We start from the raw sequence: 13851 nt of genomic DNA on the forward strand, positions 1-13851 counted from the left end.
ACACGTTCGGCGTCACAGCAAGCAAACAACAACGAGCCTGTTCACTGCTTTTAACCCCTTTGTGATTCATCCGCATAGCGGGCTACAACGTTAAATTCCTGGTAGAAACTATTATGACGTCATGAAGCCTCAATTTCATTGGTTCTATAAGAGGAAGCAATTGTCTGGAACTACTTGAATTGTTCTAAATCTACTCAAGTTTGCTATGTGAATTGTGATATTTACAGGGCAACCGCATTCATTGATTCAACATATTTCTTAAACTAAAACCATTTTATCTCGGGATTTGGAGATTGAAGGAAGTGTGCGCTTACATATTATTGACGGACTCTATCGTCTCTTGCCGCAGAATATGAGGCACAACTCTGCGTGCTTTTCCCCAATACGCCCCAGCTTATGCGCACTTTTCAAAGCTCTACGAAAAAAAATAAAAATAAAAATGCAGGTGAGAAAATATGCGGTTGAAGAAACATGCAAGGATCTATACTTCACGAGTACAATTTGTATTTATCAGTTAGCTGATTACTCTCAAAATATTTGACTCAAAAATATTTGTTATTTGATTCCTCGGATGTGATTTTGTTTTCCAGTGGCATCTTAATAAAACACAAAAATAGACAAAAAATAAAAATTCCCCCCTAAAAATAACAATAAAAAAAAAGATGGCACTATGTTTTGAATCGGCCTCAGTGGAGGGGTTAGCATCTGAATGCGCCGTGACAATATGTGGACATGGTGACTCTAGTGAACTGAGTAAAATCGAAGATACAACTGTATAGCATCGACCAAAAATATTTGTTTAGGCCTATGCCATCAGCACAAAACGGATATCCGGTTGTCCGTACGCCCGCCTGTGTACGTCCCAAATATGTGAGGATTTTTTTTTTTAAGAAAATGGTTTGCATTTTCTTGATTCATCTTGTACGTTAGTCAGCCAACCCTTCTTATGTTACATGAGTTTTAGCTCATTTTCAGATTTTATATTGCTCTGATCAATGTAAGACAAATTCTTCAAGGGCGAACGCCACTGAACTTCGGTGATCAAACTGTGAAAAGAACTATACCTGTACGTGTGGTAGGGGGTGAAAGGTCACGCTGCTAAAGAAGCGATCGACTCGAAAATGTTTTAAATTTCTCAAGAAAGAGGAAAAAATCCTGCAGAACACTGCAAAAATGATCAAAATCGGATAAGAAATAAGGGAACTATGATATTCTTAAATTTCATTTTTTCGGAAAACACTTCTTGACTATAGTCTTTACGAACAAATCAGCAAGTTGATGATGTCATGTTCTCACAACTTCTTATTCATTTTGTATACATACAGAAATGGCAAAAGACTCAGGGCCGGGGCAGCGTTTTCAAAAGTGTGGGGGCCCACTTCCGGGGTTCATGAGCTAACAAGCAAAAAAAAAGAAGAAAAAAAAACACGTCGGCTCATCTCTTCTCCACTTCCCTGACAAGCAAAAAAAAAAAGAAAAGAAAAAAAGGTCCTCAGCTCTCTCTCCGTCCACTTCCGGGTTTCTTCAGCTGACAAGCAAAGAAAAAAAGGGTCCTCAGCTCATCTCTACCCGTCCACTTCCGGGTTTCTTCAGCTGACAAGCGAAAAAAAAGGGGGGGGTCCTCAGCTCATTCTCTCCCCGGGTGTTAAAAAAAAAAAGGGTCTTCAGAGAAAAAAACATAACCTTTCCGCCGCCATACTTCAGAATCTCTATCTATTTCTATTTTAGTGCCACTAACGTACTTCCGGGTTGAAAAAAGTGTGGGGGCCCAAAGTGATGACACCTTATGTATTCCTTTGTATGGTGCAAAAAAAAAGTGTGGGGGCCCGAGCCCCCACGGCCCCCACGGCTGCGCCGGCCATGAGACTCACATTCCAACTCTATATTGATATAAAACTTGCTTTAAAACCACCCAACATCCAAAAGAACAAATGTTAACTCTTATACATTTTGGCATGGGAAATTTGCTTTTACCTGTATTAGCTAAAAATAACATTTTTTCCGAATTTCTTTAAAAATGTACATTAAAAATTGTGAGGGCATGACATTAACACGCTCATTTGAATATTCATAACAAGTGGTCAAGAAATGTCTTTAAAAGAAATGTGAAATTTCAAAATCTCATATTTTCCTTACTTCTTATCCGATTTTGCCATTTTTGGAGCGTTCTGTAGTTGTTGTTTTGTTCCTCTCTCTTTCTTTGAGAGTTCCTTTTGGGGTAGAGAAGTGAGAGAAATAGAGGGAGTGTTGGAAGAGGAAGAAGAATGTAAAAAGTAGAGCGAGGGAAATAAAATATAAGCTGTCAACCCTTTATATGCCTGGAGTGCCGACTGCACAGGGAAACGCAAAGCGTTCATACACAACTGACTGTCCACAATCCTTTTAAAAGGGAAATCCGGTCCAAATGTATTAAGTTTGTCCGATAAAAAAGAGTAAAATCTTTTGTGTTCGAAGGTAAAAATTTGACTGAAATCGGATGAAAAAATACGTGGAAAAATAAGGAATTTGTGACATTTTGAAGTTTTGCTAATTTCTGCAAAACAGTTTTTGTACAGTGGATATGAATATGCAAATAAGTGAGCTAAAATGTCATTGTATACCCTCCCAATTTTCCACTGATCGTATAAAAAAAATGACAACAATTCAATGTTTCTATCATTGAAGTGTGAAACATGATCTTATTCCTGGTTGAATAACTTCAGAATAGTGATCAGTTAGATATACCAGGATTTGAGCCTCGGGCATAATTGTGTTTGAATGAAAAACGGGAAATTTCACAATTTTATGTACAAACTATATGGCAAGTTGTGATGGGATGACATGCTCACTTTGCCATTTGCATGTTCATATTGACCGTTCAAGAACTGATTCCTGAAAAATTAGTGAAACTTCAAAATATCATATAACTTCCTTATCTTTTACCCAATTTCAATCAAAATTTTACAGTTGAACTTGTAATATTTTGCTCTTTCTTATCAGACTAACTTGAACTGGATTTCCCCTTTAACATCAAAGCCACCGGACGACAGAGGCTGGGACCAGACGACTGCCCGACGCGTCACGCCGGGACAACGGACTTGGGTCTTCAACTTCTGAAATTGCAGGAGTGATCGATTTGTCACCGTGTTTATTTCAGAATGTGATGTTGTTGGTTTTTTTAAGGTTTTTCTTCAGCATTCCCTTGATCTATAACATCTAACTTGCGAATTTTTGACAGAAGTTATCCCAGTCATTATTATTGAGCTTGAATTTTCAGCGTTGTTACTTTTTCAATTATAATCAAATCGATCGAAAATAAACATTTTATTTATTAACCTTTTAGTATGTGCATCTATACTTTGCCACCTTCTAACGAGTTTTGTGTAAGTGAAAAAAACAACAAACAAATAAACAAACAAAACACAAAACAAATGGTTCCTGTGTAGCACTGCAGAAGGAAAATGCCTGAACTTTTATTGTTGTTTAAATATCTGACCAGTGTCCAGAATTATACAGGTGATCGCTCTGAAGTATCCCACCATTATAACTTCAGGGTAGACTCAGGAAAGATTAAATGTCATGCAGAAACTCTCATCATTTCATTGTTCTTACCTGGCTCTATCAATATTTCAAATCTGTTTAAAGTCATATAAGCTAGTCCAAGTGTTGAATGATCTAGGTGTACTATTTTCTGCAGGCTGCAATGTTTTGAGAGAATGGATTGTGCTGGACTTGTAAAGGTGGCCTAATGCGTTTGCCGACAGATGGCGCTATAGCAATGAGATGAAGATATGAAAATAATGTACAATGTATGCACAAAGTAGATACAAGGTATACAATTACGATGACCTGTATGAATCATCAGTTCCTCAGTTCATAATGCGCCACAAATCCACCCTGTGGATAGACAGTCCGACAGGGCGCCCTCATTACGTATCATGCAGCCGACGCAAAGATGTGCGATCTGTGTACGATTCGTACGATATTTTGATCACATGCGCACCGGTCTGTTCATTGTCATTCTCGCGTTTCAACTTTCAAAGCTATAAAAAGATAATCAAAAACAGCCAAAAATATTCCTTCGATTTTGTGACTTCTTTCAACATTTTCCCTAAATGAATTAGACGTTCAGATTTCTTTGTGTGTTTAATGAGGCCCGGCTGACTGGGGATCTTCCGGTATGGGGTACTTTGATCCCCCCCTCCCCCCCCCCCCCCAATTTATATCTCTGTTTTCTATCACAATGATTTCCTTACCTCTCATGTGCAAAGTCAGCCATGATTAATGATGAATCAATGTGTATGTTTTCGAAAGTGATTCGTTTATAAATTGTACCACGCAGAAACAATAAATGAAAATGAAAATGAAATGTAGGGGAAGTGTGGGAGAGTTGAGCCACTGGGAGAGTTGATCCAGGCCACCTCACATCTTCATAGTGACTGACAGCAGTCAGCTGCTGCCATTTCTTGTTCATGCCTATGATTAACTATATTCCAGTGTATGAGGCAGCGACGTTGGATGAAGCATGACAAAATAGTCAAAGAAAAACCATTTTTGGTCACCAAAAGTGAATGTCCACTTGTCAGATATGTGGTTTTCTCTCACACCTATGGTAGAGGATAAGTGCGAATTAGTTGGAGTAGCAGATAGTCTGTATATCATTTGTTTCTTTCAGCAAATTTCAACATGTTTGGTGTGGTCACTTTCATAGGTTTTGAGGGTTAGTTTAAATGGCGACTGTGGGGAGAGTTGTGCCAACGTGTCGAGGGAGAGTTGTGCCGTGGCTAAACCCTGTATTCCAATGGCTCAGCCCTCAAGTGGCTCAACCCTCCCTTCAAGTGGCTCAATGAGTGTCATTTTTTGGTCAAAGAAACGGGTCTGCAATTGGATGAGGTGAGGAATATTGGAAAGGTATGTGGTGTTCTCGCCAGGGGTGACGCCCTACGGGCGGTTTCTTCTTCCTAACACCAACAGTTAACTTATTACGCAAATCCAATCAGGGTGCATCTAGAAATCCTGATCATGTGATCGTAGGTGGACCCCAACAACATCCACATTATCCATCCGATGACCCGTAAGTCAAACAGATGCCCCGCCCCCTCTGTTATCATTACACCATCTTTCCTTAGATAGGTTTCCATAGTCATTTTCTTTTATAAGCCTGAACTTCTTAATATGATATGTAGGGCCTATAGATAGCATAGTGGCTCAACTCTCCCAACCCCGTGGCTCAACTCTCACCACATCAAGGGAGACTTGAGCCATTTTGCAAAATATTTTTGTTGAAGTGTCACCCCCAAGTTGTTTGTGCTAGGTGTCTTATTGGGCTATCATATCATGCCTGAATAGTTGTAGTATATACCAGCGAACGAATAATCCATAAATTGTGTATAGTTATTGAACAATATCACTAAATGTAAAAAGTGGCTCAACTCTCCCACACTTCCCCTATAAGTGATCAGGTCCTCTTTAGAAAATTTCCCCATCTTTCCCATTTCTTGATCTTGATATCCCTTTCTCTGTCCCTTCCCCGTGTTTTATTGTTTCATTGCCTCGCTGTAGTTGTTCGCCTGTAGTTCTTGAATTACAAGACTATTATCTGCATGTTAACAATTCTATTTGTGACTTTTCGACGAATTCACAAATATTTCACGAATACTTGTGAAATAATTGTGAATTTCGACTCAAATTTCGAGACGAGCAAAAGTATCTTGCAATGTCCCTTCAGGTGGCTTTCATAGACGAGGTGCGGGAGGGGAAGGTGTCCCCAGCCTTTAGCATTGATCTGATTCATGTGAAATAGGATATTTCTTTGAGTTTTTCTGATTAAAAAAAAAAAAAGTTGTTCCAAATGTGCTGTTACTTTAGAAATCTGTTTGTTTGTTTGTTTATTTGTTTGTTTTGCTTATTTATCTATGTTGTGTGGCGTGAGAAAGAGCTTGAGCGTGAGAAAGTCTCAGCCTTTGATGCGTGAGACTTGGTAGGTATGCCTCTGGTTGTTTCCCCCCCCCCCCCCTCTTCCTCTTCTCTACTAACATCTCTGTCAAGATAGAGTGAACTAACCGTGGAGGTGTTACAGATGAAGAAATCTACTGGTTTCCCTAGAAGTCACGCTAGGCACCGTCGAGGATGGAAGCCAAAACCCAGATACAAATGTGGATTGATTGAAAGCAGCAAAGTTAGTAGAACACATGTCAGCACAAGTGAAAGATTTAGGAAAATCAGACAATCGATTCAAAAGTCATGATTTTTTTTTTAAGTTTCTGTGTCGTCATTGCTGGACAAGAGGACTCCTACACTTCATGACGTAATTAAGGATAACAATAAAAAGAAAATATTAGGAGAATTCCGCAAAATTTGATTTAACATGAAAAGTACACATTTCATCGACTTGTTGATACTGACATTTCTTTTTACCCCTACTTTATGAAAGAGGTAAGTCAAGTGCTCTTTCATTTTGCTAGAAAAGTGAAATATGTTGATTTTTTTATATTGTCTTTATATTTTTCTCTAATATGACGTCACAAAGCGTACTAGTCTCCTTATCCAGCAATAACGGCACCGAAACTTTAAAAACCCATAACTTTTGAATCTAATGTCCGATTTTCCTCAAACTTTCACTGATGTGTTTTACTAAAATTGTTGTTTTCACTCAATCCACATCTATATTTGGGCTTTCGTTTCTTTTACTTACATGTGGTACAGCACCAGCTGGTGCTTTGGTGCTTTGACAAAAGAGGGCATTCAGTAATCACGACGAAAGACTTCCCCCTGTTGCAGTTTGCTCTCTCTTTCAATGTGCTGGCACCATCAATGTCGGTTCTTTGCATTAGAGCAGCACATCAAAGCGCACAATTAAAAAAACAGCAAAAAATGAGAAAAACACGCTGGAACACGCTTTAGTGCAATTATTTATTGGAAAGAGAGAATAGCTAGATAAAGAGATAGAAAACTAACTTCTGAAAATGTGCGCATCGTGAAGAAATATGATAAGAAGACTTACTTTCTATTTTATATCAATGTGCATATCACGAGGAGTACAGAAATAACTTAGAATTCTCCCCCTAACTTTTGTAAATAAATTCTAGAATTATATTCAAAATTTACGTGAAAATACAGCTTGTAATTTAGTGAAATGTTAAACTTTTTCTTGATCTCCAAAATTCACCTTGGAAGTAGAGCGGCGCCAAGTATGGCTTCAAAGTGAAGATAATGTTAGACATCCGATTGTAACGCTTTAGAATCCAAACCTGTGTTTGCATGGATTATGAAGTCTACAGTTGTCACCCCACCTATATATTACGTCCATATAGTGAAGCCAAGGAGGTTCGAGAGCTAGCGGGATCTAATGATTTAAACAGACGTCAGTTTTCTAGGGATGTATATATATATATATATATTATATATTATATATATATCAATAAAATTAAACAAAATACCACAGGTGCATTTGCGCCTTTGATAGGGGCTTGATGCCGCCATCTTTCTGAGCAATCTGAAGATTCATTTTGAACTCCTACCACGCTGTCAGGAATATTTTGCTCGTTTATTCACCTTACGATAAAACATATAAATGAAAGTAAATCCCGTCCACAAATATGTGTTAAAGTGTTCATCAGAGCTGTAGGTTGTGAAAGTGTTTGAAACTAGACCCTCCTGGAAAGCTGATTGGGGCACTTCTCAGATTAATTTCCACAAATAAACTGATGATATAATCTTACATAGTTCTTTAAAAATGAATGTGTCATAGCGTCCGGACTTGTCCGTCGAGTAATTTTGATCTTTATTTCATCAACCTTTATGCAAACTTTGGTTTGTATATCCCTGTGTCTGTGCCATTATGTAGGCCTCAGGGCCGGCGGAGCGTTTTCAAAAGTGTGGGGGCCCACTTCCGGGTTTCGTGTGCTGACAAGCAAAAAAAAAAAAAAAAAAAAAAAGGTCCTCAGCTCATCTCTCCCTTTCCATTTCCATTCTTTTTTCAGCTGACAAAAAAAAAAAAAGTCTGCAGTGGAAAAACATAACCTTATCGCACTCACACTTCAAGATTTCCATCTATTTCTATTTAGTGCCAATTACGTACTTCCGGGTTAAAAAAAGTGTGGGAGCCCACAGTGATGACACCTTTTGTATTCCTTTGTATGATACACAAAAAGTGTGGGGGCCCGAGCCCCCACAGCCCCCACGGCTCCGCCGGCCATGGGCCTATCGCTAATGTTTTAGAAGCAGAGATGGTGAAAGTAGGCTATTTACCATCATAGAGTCAAAAATATCTTTCTTAAGAGAGTGACTGGTCATTATGCAATGAAACATGAATCAATTGTCTTGCTATCTGTGGGGCAAATCTAGTTTGGCACATACTGTACTTCCAACATTTTTAAGTGGCGGCTTCAAGGCTGGCTCCAAGGGAATATGTTGCGACTCCACCTCTTTAAACCTCCTTAAAACTAACACCACAAAGAACCATACACGTCAAGACCACACTGAACTTATTCCCAGCTTTGCTTTCACTTTATTACTTTCATATGGCCAACAGCAATACAAACACAATTGTTTTAGAAATCGTGAGACTTCATACAGTGTAAGTTTGGAATCTGCGCTCTCTGCTCATGTCCTAGAGTCTTGCATGTAATATGTATAGAGAGAACTGCTCAAAATGGATACAATATATCCACAAATAACTGTACATGGCAATGGATCACAAGAAAAGACAACTTTCCCTCACATCCTTTCACGAAACAAATGTGTGTTGAACACAATGCAAACCTTTCTGATGGATCATCACATGGAAATTACTGGATAACTATGTGGTCAGAAGGAGCCGACAAAAATGAGTTTGAATACATCGTTGAACACAAATCTTGCTCTTTCTAAAGGAGATATACGAAGTTAACAAAGAAAAAAAAAGAGGATAAATAATGCATACAGATCACAAAGAGGGAAAGAAATAGAGACATATATAGGACACCCCTCATACATCATGTACTCGCTAAAGCAAAGTTGTACAGCTGTATCTTGATATCTCACAATTCTATACGTGATGATATACAAAGGTTTGGGGTATATAGATCACAGGAATCTCTTATGGTATGGCTTTTGGGTGCATATACATGCATATGTGTGTGTGTGTGTGTGTGTGTGTGTGTGTGTGTATGCGTATGTGTTTGTTTGTTTTTTTGTTTTGTGTGTGCCCGCGTGTTTGTGTTTGAGTAAAGTATTTAAAGGAGAGTATGAAACTACAGTTTAACAGAAATTACAAACATACATACATGTACAGTATATCACAGAACCTAGGGAGTTTCTTTTATTCCCCTGTTTAACTCTTCATGTGCCACGGTGTAAACCCCCAGTGTGCCACATTATTCCGAGACTTCAGCATAATCATGCTTTTGGAAAACATTCTGTTGATAAAATCTGTGTAACATCTATATATTTTTGTTACCCACAACACGTAATGAGTGACGATGGAGAGAAAATGCCATACTTTGCTTCGACATAAATTGCATGATAAATCTGATTGCTTTTCTTTCCAATGACCAGTAGCTACATGTACATTATTGTAAAGGCATGACATTTGCATACAAAACAGTGACCATAACTTAGAATTTCCAAGCAAATCCAGTAGGAAACTCGGCTTGATAGTCAATCACCGCATTAAATGCAAGCTGAAGTTACAGGAATGGAATTGCGATAAACGCTTTCATTGCACTGTGGCATGTGGCTATCTGTCGATCGGTTTGGGCGGGTTTGTGCGTTCAAGCAAAATGTGCGAACTTGGCACGCCGTCGACTGAGTCGAGCGTGCAAACCTGGCACATAAAGAGTTAATAGGTTACAATGATAACTGCATTATACAAGACATGGTGGAAATAACAGATGAGCAAGTAGCCAGTTTGCGATCTTATAGTTGAAAAAAAAAAGAGAAGAATATTTAAAAGCTGTAATAGATGACACTCTAACAAGTTGAGAAGTTGGCAAGGGAATGAAAATCCCCCTAGTAGCTAGATATCTTTATCAAACTGAATATCAGATAATAGCCTCAGCGTACACTGGCTACTTGTAAAGACGACTTGTGCAAAAACAAAACCTAATGTACACTGTCAATCTCACCAAAACAACTGTTGAGTCATTTTGCATACTATTATAATGCAGCAATCAGTCTTGTGTTACTATATCAATTTGGCAACGTCACTGACACCACTCCACAATCACACGACGCGACGATTATTGTAAAAGACGATCATCAACATTGATCGAGCACGGCACAGAACAAAGACACGGCAATCACTGTACAGTCACACATTGTAACAAGCAGAGCAGCCTCTTCATCCATGTCACAATTTTACCATTTTGCAAACATTTTGTCTCACTTATTTCTGCCCAAAATCCTTCCTCTTTAGACTAGCACATCCGAAAGTGGGAATTAATGAGTAAGGTACAGGTAGCATATAGATATGTCAAGCCCTGTGCAACATGATCCAAGTCACAATTAGATAAATGGATACTTAAGAATACATTAGAGATTGTGATAGAGATGATGGGATATTTTTTTCTATTTATTCACTGACCCAACCTTAATTATTGTTGTCCTCTTAAACTGTCTATGCACAAGATATGGTATTGCAAATTATATGATATACAGTTCTTCATCCCACTGTTTAGCAATACATTATCAAGCTAGAATGGCAAAGGACTGATGTTCGATCATCGTATTTCGAAATGAAAACAAGTTTTTTTTATGACTATCTGAAAAAAAGAAATCATCATTTTAATGAAAACAAGTAAATTCTGCTGCATATCGTGTGCATGTTTTCACATGACAGACATAACCTGCCAGCAACAAATCTTTGGCTTTAGGAATTAACTCTTATCACAGCCTCACTAGCCATAATGAATAGTGCTAATGAAGTATAGATTGAAGCCCATGAATTGTATCAAAGACCTACGACTAAATCTTTCTTTGATTGCACACTGCTTACCAGGGGCGGATCCAGGAATTCCGTAAAGAGGGGGCGCGTTTACAAAATTAAAGGGGGGGGGGGGGGGCGCACGCACCCCTCCCCCCATTTTTTTCTTTTTATTTCTTTTGTTTAAAAAAAAAATAAAGAGGGGCGTGCACCAGTTGCGGTCCTCCCTGGATCCGCCCCTGGCTTACTTCTGTGCTCCTGTTAACACTCTAAACAATTACTGTTTACTCAAGAGCTGATAAGGAATACAATTTGTACATGCTGAACTATAATCTTTCGTTCATCAAATCAACATTCAATAAAGTTTGTTTGCTGTGTTCTGACATCACATTGTCAATTTGATCAAGAATCATGTCAAAATGCTCTATAACAATCCTATAAAACCTCGAAAATTAAGCCATTATTTGTCCCTACGAACAATCTTTCCAATTTCACATTCCTCTGTTAAAACATCAATAGCTCTAGCATTAGAAAGACTACCGGTACTTGTTCAGATTATACACCCTTTTAATGCATGGAATAAGATATGGTCTGTATACAAGGGGGAATAATGCCACTGTTATCTTAACGAGCCTATAAAAATCACAAGTGCATAGCAGATTGACAGTTTCCATAGCAACAGCAAGATAACATCGATGACTGCCTGAACTTGAACATCTCTTTATGCTACCACACATATGATTTCATACATCATGTTTGCCATTAGCGCTGTGTCTCTTTATCATAATCACAGTACACTCACCAGAATCGGTAGCTTAACGTTCTACAACTTTAAAATCAGATTTCAATCTGATACTAGACACGGCCTACCTCGAACCACGGGAGAGTACGAGAGAGTCCTTGCTCGATGTGGGATTATCATATCAAACAGAGGCTATTTTTTTTTTTTTTTCGTTTTTGTGTTTTCTTAACCTTCATGGGATGATATTACAAGAAGGCTGTAAGGAAAAATGCTGCAGGACAACGTCAGAATGTCCTTTCATAATATAGTGACAAAATATTGAATTTAGCTGCTGTAGTAGCTTCATTTGAAGAGTGCTTGGGGTGATTGCTAAAGTGCTCAGTCTACGTTTGAGTTTAGTCTCTTTCACTGATTATGACAAAGGAAATTGAAATTGCTAGCATCGAGTAGAAGTCATACACATGCATGTAACTGATGTAAGTACTATGGGGAATGAGCTTGCCTAAACCCCCTGTATGAAACATAAAGCAGGTCTTTCTTATTACACGAGAGCGTATCTACTTTGACGATCACCATGTAACGTGGATAAAATATGGCCAAGTGATGACAGATGCAACCAGCAGAAACTGCAGTTGGATGACAAACAGTCAATTTTCGCTGCATTTGGTAGAGTGACTACAAGTGTGTAAACTCAAAGTAATAACATATTCTACCTCACAGAGGACCTCATGAGTTGCAGTGACAAAATTCCTTCGATAACGGTGCCGATTTGAATCTGACGTGAGGTAGGGTTTGGTTTCAAATGAGCACACCCACTGACTGTATGAGACATCACACTCGGGGACAAAATACTACTGGACATTAGATTTACGGACATAAACCTCACTTGCTTCGGTCCTTGGCCATGCAAACTCGACTTTCACTCCCATTTAATTTCCACAATACTAGGCACTAGCTATGTGAGAAATCCTCTAAACAAACTGCAACATTTTTGGTATCAAATGATAAGATAGTGGCACTTTCACAATAGTATGGTGCATGGATAGCAAATAATCCACACAGGTTTCACGGATTCATGATCAATGTATTGAAAAAAGAAGAAACAACAAACCACTATATTACAGGTCAAAAGTCGTGCTCTTCTCTCGCATGTAAAGATGCAGTATGAATCCTCTCTTTCTACACATACCTATCTTTTGAAGAGTAATTTTCATCCTAAATGCTTTTTATTTTTCACTTTCCATTACCATTTTAGTCCTTGAAGGTACAGTGCAGATGAGGAATATCTCACCACTAGCTACACACTGCCTCCTCCTGATTCTATAGAGCTCTCTGTACATCAACACATTCAGGTGGCCGGTGTTTGGGAGTGACTTGAAGGGAGACTAGCTGACAGAAAGGTTGGCGAAGCCTATGAGGGCCTTGTCGTCTGGCACTTCGTTCACTCCACAGCCAGAGTTCTGGGGGAAGACAGCCAGAGAAATGGTGAAGAGCACACAGTGATAAAGAGTATGTGGGAACTTGGTTGCTGCTGTCAAAAATGTGCGACAGAGAGGGGAAAAATGTTTGAAAAATGACATTAAAAGAAAAAGGAAATTATCTTGTATTTTCAAACCCCTTTGCTTTAGAAAGTGAGACAAGAGATAATCTAGGAGAGGAGGGGTGATAGCCAAGTTCTCTACTGTTTGCCTGGGATGCCAATGTCTTCAAGACTTTTGGCACAGCAAAGAAACAAACAAAAACACCAAATGATTGACCAGCTAACAAACAAACTGACTAATGAACAATATCTCTGGCTCACTTGACAAACAAACAAACAAACAAACAAACAAACAAACAAAACAATCAAACAAACAAACTAACTAACTAACAAACAAACAAACAAACCACATATGATTTGCTCAAATGGTAATCATATCTATCCAGAAGAAAGTGGTATAAGGTGTATAATGGTGCAATGGATGTATGGAGGGAAGGTAATTGTAATTATGAGAGATACCTTTTATGGAAATATATCAGGGATATATCGTCTTTTACATTCTGTAAGCAAGAAAGAATTTGTATATATCCATCCAAACATGGTTCAAGAATATGTAACATTATGGCCTGAATTCACGAAGGTGGTACAAATGAAACCATGGTTTAAACCATGGACAAAAACCATGGAGCGCCAAGTGTCGCATGGAATATTTCGTTACGAAATCAGTCATTTCGTCGATAAAATGAT

At 38.5% G+C, this 13851-nt stretch overlaps 1 protein-coding gene across 1 annotated transcript in view; it reads right to left on the reverse strand.

The window, feature by feature from the left end:
• Positions 1–12216: 12216 nt before the first annotated feature.
• The window catches only part of LOC139720191 (STE20/SPS1-related proline-alanine-rich protein kinase-like), a 32073-nt gene continuing 30438 nt past the window's right edge, over positions 12217–13851 (reverse strand). The window contains exon 13 of the mRNA XM_071631556.1: positions 12217–13084. Coding sequence (XP_071487657.1) covers positions 13010–13084 — 75 coding nt within the window. The 3' untranslated portion in view covers positions 12217–13009. The remainder of the gene's footprint in view (positions 13085–13851) is intronic.

This window comes from Diadema antillarum, unplaced genomic scaffold, assembly GCF_040938485.1.
Source record: "Diadema antillarum isolate AM-2024a unplaced genomic scaffold, OU_Dant_1.0 scf00000123, whole genome shotgun sequence".
Classification (NCBI taxonomy): domain Eukaryota; kingdom Metazoa; phylum Echinodermata; class Echinoidea; order Diadematoida; family Diadematidae; genus Diadema; species Diadema antillarum.